General features: G+C 59.5%; 4 protein-coding genes across 4 annotated transcripts; 2 read left to right on the top strand and 2 right to left on the bottom strand.

Annotated features, from left to right (window-relative positions):
• Positions 1 to 744: 744 nt before the first annotated feature.
• D7B24_009627 (uncharacterized protein) lies at positions 745 to 1,537 on the bottom strand (the record flags this gene model as incomplete). Its single annotated transcript, XM_028643697.1, has 2 exons — positions 745 to 1,342; positions 1,401 to 1,537. The coding sequence occupies 2 exons, from the start codon at positions 1,535 to 1,537 to the stop codon at positions 745 to 747; spliced, it is 735 nt and encodes a 244-aa protein (XP_028492770.1).
• A 589-nt stretch (positions 1,538 to 2,126) lies between these two features.
• D7B24_009626 (uncharacterized protein) lies at positions 2,127 to 3,632 on the top strand (the record flags this gene model as incomplete). The annotated part of the gene is made up of 2 exons (XM_028643696.1): positions 2,127 to 2,341; positions 2,408 to 3,632. 2 exons carry the CDS (start codon positions 2,127 to 2,129, stop codon positions 3,630 to 3,632), a joined length of 1,440 nt encoding a protein of 479 aa, XP_028492769.1.
• An 834-nt stretch (positions 3,633 to 4,466) lies between these two features.
• D7B24_009625 (uncharacterized protein) lies at positions 4,467 to 5,424 on the top strand (the record flags this gene model as incomplete). Its single annotated transcript, XM_028643695.1, has 2 exons — positions 4,467 to 5,154; positions 5,255 to 5,424. The coding sequence occupies 2 exons, from the start codon at positions 4,467 to 4,469 to the stop codon at positions 5,422 to 5,424; spliced, it is 858 nt and encodes a 285-aa protein (XP_028492768.1).
• A 291-nt stretch (positions 5,425 to 5,715) lies between these two features.
• Positions 5,716 to 6,909, bottom strand: D7B24_009624 (uncharacterized protein; the record flags this gene model as incomplete). Its single annotated transcript, XM_028643694.1, has 1 exon — positions 5,716 to 6,909. The coding sequence occupies one exon, from the start codon at positions 6,907 to 6,909 to the stop codon at positions 5,716 to 5,718; it is 1,194 nt and encodes a 397-aa protein (XP_028492767.1).
• Positions 6,910 to 6,977: the final 68 nt, after the last annotated feature.

The raw sequence follows: 6,977 nt of genomic DNA, 5'->3' as shown, positions 1-6,977 counted from the left end.
AGCATGATGCGACAGCGTGATACGAGATGGGCCACCAGCCGGGCGGAGATTTGTCGCGTGCGCCCCGAAGGAACCCCATGGCTAGGGTTGAGTTAGCGATCGCGAGCGCCGTCACATCACGGGTTGGTGTTGATCTCGGTGCCCAACGTTGAAGTTGGTATTCTACGGCGGTCTCAGACGCCCGTCAGGGCGACACTGGTGTGACTCAAGGGTCCTGGGAGCGCTAGGCGACCGATGGGAGTTCTTGCCTTTGGCCTCTCGCCTGAACATGCAGACGGCTTCTCACGTCGGTGTCCGTTTGCTCACACGTAGGTGACCGATCTACGGATGGAGGGTTGTCTGATTTAACGGGGGTGGTACGGATCAAGGGTCTGGCCTGCGCGATGCAACCCTGGCGACGTTGGCTCGCTCTCTCGGCTGGTGATCGGGGCTGCGTCCGTGTCCGATATTCAACATTGCAACCGCATCAGACGATGCCGGCATCTGGCCAGAATAAAGACGAGAGCGGTTCGATATGCCGATGCCCGTCAAGGAAGCGCGGCACTTCAATTTGTATCCCAGCCCAAGGACTCCTGTACCTGCTGGCCTGGGTGGAAATTGTGCACCTGTTGGCCAGAGCAAACGTGCGGGCTGCGTGATGTGGTAGGATTTCGACCCGCTGCGACGCCAACTTGAACGGATCCGAAGTGAGATCTGACCAGTCGCAAATCAAGATGGAGAAAGGTCCTGCGATCACGGAAATTGTCAATCGTCGTTGAAATCGGTCATTTTGCGTCTTTTCCGTTGTCTGGAAGATCCCATGGTCTGAAAGCTCACGGTGCTCTGCAGCGAGTGGTCAAGCTGGACTTGACCGGGGCGCTCTGCGCGGGGCTCAGCTTGGAGTTCCAGGCCCTCAGCCAGTACCAAGTCGCCTTGCTTTCCGATCAGCGCACGCCCGGCCTCCTCTAACAGAATGCCAAAAGCAAGCAGCGCTGTCTCGTCCATGCTTGTCTCATCAATAGGACGGTTGCCGACAGGCTGTGCAGAGGCTACAGTGCGACTGTGGGCGGAGTAGTAGTGGGCAGAGTATGTGTGAACAGCCTTGACCAGATCACTGTCAGGGAGGGCGCTCGCCGTGCCGTCTGGTAGACGACGCTCGTGCGCCATGTATACGTCGTGCTCCGCATAACGCTCCGGAGCCAAGCCGCGCCGAAAGAGAGCTTCTTCCGGAGCAAGAATGGAAGAATGCACGGTGGCCTTTCTCAAGCGTGGTGCTCGGTCAACTCCAGGACGAGGGTGGTCCTCAATCGCCGTCCGGGAGGATTTCGTTGTGGTGGTGAGTCGACCTGTGCGACTGCGTAAGCTCCTCAGGGCGCAGCACGGATTGAGTAAGTGGTGACAAACCTGCCACGGCGTCATACACGTTTGCCTGCCGCCAAGCCCTGTAATCTCGAGGCGTGGGATCCGAAGTCGCGGCGTTGTCCGTGTCGTCCGCGTCGGCCTCGATCAGGTCCAAGGCTCCTGCGACAGGACTGGATTGACGGCGGGACTCAGACATGATGGAAGCCGTGCAGTACAGCGCAAAACCGCGATGGTCCGTGGCAGTGATTCGAGCCGAGAATAAATGAGGCAGGCATGAGGCAGGCAAGCGGTGGGGTAAATCGTGTGACAGTGACCGTCTGTTCCCAACCTCTATTATCGTTGATACCAGGCGGATGAGGATGGTGCCTGGTTCGAAATGCAAAGTTGAAATGTTGAGAGGGCAAGAACAAGGTGCTAGATATCCACTTCAGGTCCCGTACCAAGAGTACCTACCCATGTGGTTCAGAGAGCAAAAGCGCGGGCAGGCGTCGCCCTGAGCTCAGGCCAGGCGCGTCCGCCAGTCGCCTTCCTCTCCATCCCATCAAGCCGCCTCGGGACCCACCTGACGCCGAGTCCAGCGATCATGGTATTGCAATTGGCTGGGGGAACACATTCGCGCTTGGCTGCTCCGTTCGTCAACGTCTGGCACAACTCATCCATCTCACGAACATTCAATGCAGGTAGGAAGCTGGCGACAGCTTTTCCAGCATTGCAAAACTGGATCAAGAGACGAACACGCTCGTCAACACACCGAGGCCTCGTCTCAGGCGCAATCGATTTGATGAATGCAGGACCGCCTGTATGCCCGTTCAACCGGTGACCTGACCCCTCAGGCCCTGGCTCGGAGCACCACGACAGAGCTTCTGCGCAGCTTCGCTCACGCGCCACAACATCGCTTCGATGGCGAGACAGACGATCAGGGCATTCCAGGGGCTGCCAGCATATGGGCGCATCGCGCCGGCGTCAATGCGCTAGCACTGGAAAAGTTCGACGGCCGTCAGTAAGCCGTCACAGAGGCGCACGCAACAGCATGCACTTGGTGCTCTTGGCGCTGACGAACACATAGCTTGCTTTCAGGAGGTGCCGACGGTGCCCTAAGACTCTGGGATCTCGACAACTGCGGCAGCCCCCATGACCGCCACACATTTCGGCCCGTTGCCGGCGTGCCGCGATCCGTCCGTGACAGCACCGACGGTCACAAGCACGGCATCACCCATCTCGGCTTCTACCCCTTCGACCCCGACGCGTTCCTATCCAGCTCCTTTGATCGAACGCTGAAACTTTGGTCAACCAAGCAGATGCGCACGTCGGCCAGCTTTGATCTCGAGACGATCATACATAGCCACGCTACGAGTCCCCTCCCAGGCCACTTGCTTGTTGCTTGCGCCACCCAGCACTCCGCCGTTCGTCTTGTTGACCTCAAATCGGGCTCCGCTGTTCAAGCCCTCGCTGCTCACGGAGGGGCTGTTCTGTCTGTAGCCTGGAGCCCCAGGCACGAGCACGTGCTCGCCAGTGGCCATGCTGATGGCCGGGTCCGCGTCTGGGACGTCAGACGGGCCAGCGGTGTTATTGGCATGCTGGACCACGAAGACAGCCTTGGCATTGTCCACCGGTTCGACCGCGCCATGGCATCAGGCATGCCGTGGGACGATGGGCCTCATTCACGGGCCGCTGCGCGAGCCCACGATGATTCCGTCAATGGCCTCTGCTGGACCGATGATGGCAAGTACCTTGTATCAGCAGGCCTGGATCGCCGAATACGTGTATGGGACGCTGCGACGGGTGCCAACACATTGGCAAGCTTTGGATCCATCGTCCAAAACAGCAGTGCTGGCACAGCCAGTCTGTTCGCATCCCCGTCAGGCCTGACAGCTGGCCACAGGGATCTCCTTTTCTGGCCCAACGAACAAGAGATTCTTGTCCTAGACCTGCACGAGGGCACGCTGCTGACACGGCTGCGTGTGCCGGGTCCACCAAACGTGGCAAGTGGCCAGGCTGCCGGAGGCTTGAACATCAAGAATCGAACCATGAGCATGGTCTGGCGAGGTGCTGGTGGACAGGGACTTCAGAACGGTACCATCATGGGTAGTGGAAGCTCCTTTGGTGCGATTCTGACATCTCATCTGGACGGGCAGATCCGTGTCTGGATGCCGCAGCTTCCAGGGCCAGAGGATGACGACCCCCAAGAGGCAGCCCCGGGCGACGATGACGAGGATGCCAAGCAGCGCAAGCGCAAAGCTGTTGACGACGCGTTCAAGAGCCTCATGGGGAGACAAGTTACCTTTACTTGACGATCGCTCACTAGCCTCAGTCACGCCACTGCGGTTGTCGTCCAGGTGTGTGGTGGACGCAGTAAGAAACCTCAGCCAGCCTCTCCCATTGGAGGAGTCGAACCCCCCGCTGTGATGGCAATGTGAGCGATCCTGCGAGATTTACGGGTCAAAACATCAGAGTGCTCTTGGTTGGGCACGCCGCGAGGGCCGGGATATCTGGCGGCCTAGACCACGTGGTGGTTGGCAGACTGAGCAGTTTCGTATCCAGACGGCGGATTGGATGCTTGTATAATGGCAATGGCAACAGTTCCCGGCAGGATGGGGGATCTTCGTAAGGGATGCACAGCATCGATAGATGAATAGCCAGATCATATCTGCCGGTCGAAAGATAGTCGGAGTTAGCAAATCTCGAGCGACTAGGGGCACCCAATTACGCGTAAACACAGCTAGCAATCCTCCGGGCGGCGATCCAAACTCCTCACAAGGCAGCATCACGGCTGTGATAGTGAGCTCGGATGGCTACCCACCGCATCAGACGTTAGCCTCATGTCGAGACAGGAAAGCGTCGAGCCAGAAAGACGTTACCGGTCCTTTTACTTGCATCTGGCAAGCCGCTGGTGGCCCCGCTTACTGCGTATTCTCCTGATTACCAAGCCCGCGCCCACTGCCCACCACGAGGCAATGGTGATGGATATTTAAAGAACCCTTGCTCAGCCATCCCAGCTCACAAGTTTATTCTCACCTCCCCCGCCCTTCTCCTCCCTCTCTCCTCCTTCCTGCAGCCACAAAACGAAACATCAGACCACCATCTCCCATTCTGCGGCGAGTCAACAGGCAGAAGTGTAGAACGCCATGACCTCCGTAGGGACTATCTTCTGGGGTCTCATCGACCCCTGGCTCTTCATGTCTTGTTCCCTATACTATCTCCCCCCGACGATCCTTGCTCTCCTCCGCGCCCGTGATGCCTCCACCCTCTTCAGCTGGCCGCGCCTGCAGGCAGCCTGGTTCGGCCGCTTTTGGGCGTGGGCAGGGCCCAGCGTGCGCGAGGGGGGCCAGGCGCGTGTGGGGGCACTCCTCGAAGGACGCGTCCGCGGCGGGCGGATCGTCGACGGCGACTCGGACGAGGACAGGACCGCCGCCGCCGCCCTCCGCGTGCGCGGCGTCGTCATCGAGGTCGGCGCCGGCTCGGGCATGTGGGTGAACATGTTCGCCAAGGTTGGAGGCGTCCAGAGGGTCTTTGGCGTCGAGCCGAACGCCGCATCGCAGTCCGCGCTGCGCCGGAGCGTCCAGGAGGCCGCGCTCGACGGCGTCTACGAGGTCGTGCCCGTTGGTATCGAGGAGCTCGGGGATGCGAGCCGGTGGGATGGCAAGATTGAGCCCGAGAGCGTCGACTGCATCGTCTCGATTCTGTGCCTCTGCAGTATCCCCGACCAGGAGGCCAACATTGCCACTCTCTACGGCTACCTGAAGAAGGGCGGCCGTTGGTATGTTTACGAGCATGTGCAGGCCAAAAGCAACCTGTTCATGAAGCTCTATCAGCGTATGTCTCTCTCCCCGGCCCCTCTCTCTACGCATTTCTTCGCCCGCCTTTCACCGTGGACTATTTCCCCCCCTCGACTGCCCGCTGACAACGTTACCAGGCTTTGTCAACCTCTTCTGGCCGCATGTGATTGGTGGCTGCGAGCTTTGCCGGGACACCGAGACAGCGCTCAGGAACGCCGGCGAGTGGCAGAGTTTCGAACTGGCCCAGCCCCCGGAGGAGCCGTGGTATCACACTCTGCCGCACATCTTGGGCGTGCTGACCAAGTAGAGCTGACCAAGTCGAGCATTACACTTCTATTTCTTGGCGAAGGAGGAAAGCGCTGGGCTTTTCACTGGGCATGACAACGTATTTCATGATAAAGTAACCTTCAATTTTCTCTCTGTTGTACCGGGCACTGTTCCAGTCTGGACTGCACTGGAAGCTTCAAATTTCAAGCCAGACAAGCATCCCTTTTTCTTCTCTTTTTTTCTGTTTTTCAACATTCAAAGGCGAATCAGCATGGTGCCCCCTTCATGGATCATGTGAGAACCTCAAGCCATACCGCCCGCAGCCAGACATCTAAGGCCACGGCGTGGTGTCATCACATGCAGTGACGTAGGCTCCAACACCAAGCGGCCACTGACTCTGCGTGCCCATGCCAGCCTGCGCAAAGGAGAGGCTCCAACCATTGACGCTCTCCGCCAAAAAGCTGATCGTCCTGATGACCCCCCCGCTGCGGTCGATGCCACACTCAAAGGTCCCCACGGTGATGGCGTCCTCAGACCCGAACTGATAGAAATCATCCCATGGCGCCCAGTCGACAGGCCCCGCCGAAGTCTCGCGGCTCGAAGCCGCAGGATCGTCGCGCGTGTAGACATGATACCACTCCATGCCCGCGCCAGCCGAGTCCTGCTGCTCCGACCCGCTCCAGGAAGCACACGGGTACCCCTCGGGCAAGTTCGCGCAGGCGGGAAAGCGAAACTCGACGGCGCAGCGGCGGGTGGTCGCGTCGCGGGGGTGGTTCACCCACAGCGGCGCCATCTCGAACTCGAAAATGGTGCTGTTTTCGTCGTTGATGCTGGCCCAGCCGTCCGGGTTGACAACGAGGCCGTCCAGAGGCCCCGACCCGACCCGCTTGGCAGGCAGCCTCGTGGAGGTGTCGCTCAGCGTGCAGCTCTTGCGCGCCGGAGACACCTCCTCGATGGTGCCCGTCACGGGAGCGCGCGTGGACTTTGTAGGCGACCTGAACTTCTCGAGGTGGCCGCGGTCGAAGCAGGCGCTGCTCGGTCCGACTTGCTGAAGCGACACGTCGACACACCCTTCCTGGTCCTCCTTGGCCCGGGAGTACAAGACGAAGCTCCCGGCGTCGGAGCTTGGCCCTTCCGAGGGGCAGGCAAGAAACTTGTCGTGGCCGTCGTACGTGAGCAGTATGGGCTTCTCTCCGCCGTCGGTGGCCTCGCCAAAGTCGAAGAAGAAGTCACCGTCGCCGGGGACGCCGCTCACGCACTCAAATTTCATCGAAGGGGAACTGAACCGGCAGCTGTTGCCGATGCTGTCCTGAAGCCGGTCGGCGCTCTCGTAAGCGCACATGAAAGCTTCTTCGAAGTTGCTATTGACGCGGAGGTCACCAGTAGTGCCATGCTTGAGCTTGCCGCCCAAGTCGCCAGAGACTTCGAGGGTAAAGCAGCAGTCAAAATCGTCACTCTGGGATGCGACAAAGCCAGCTAAGCTGATCGCCAGAAGGCTGACGAAGGAAACCGTGGGGAGCACCATGGTGGTGAGAGTTGGAAAGAAGGGAAAATTTAAAAGGAGTTGACAGCGAGCAGGTATTGCCGACGAGC

This window comes from Verticillium nonalfalfae (assembly GCF_003724135.2).
Source record: "Verticillium nonalfalfae strain VnAa140/NRRL 66861 chromosome Unknown scaffold_99, whole genome shotgun sequence".
Classification (NCBI taxonomy): domain Eukaryota; kingdom Fungi; phylum Ascomycota; class Sordariomycetes; order Glomerellales; family Plectosphaerellaceae; genus Verticillium; species Verticillium nonalfalfae.
Note: the sequence above shows the minus strand (reverse complement) of the source record. Positions and strands in the feature narration are given on the sequence as shown.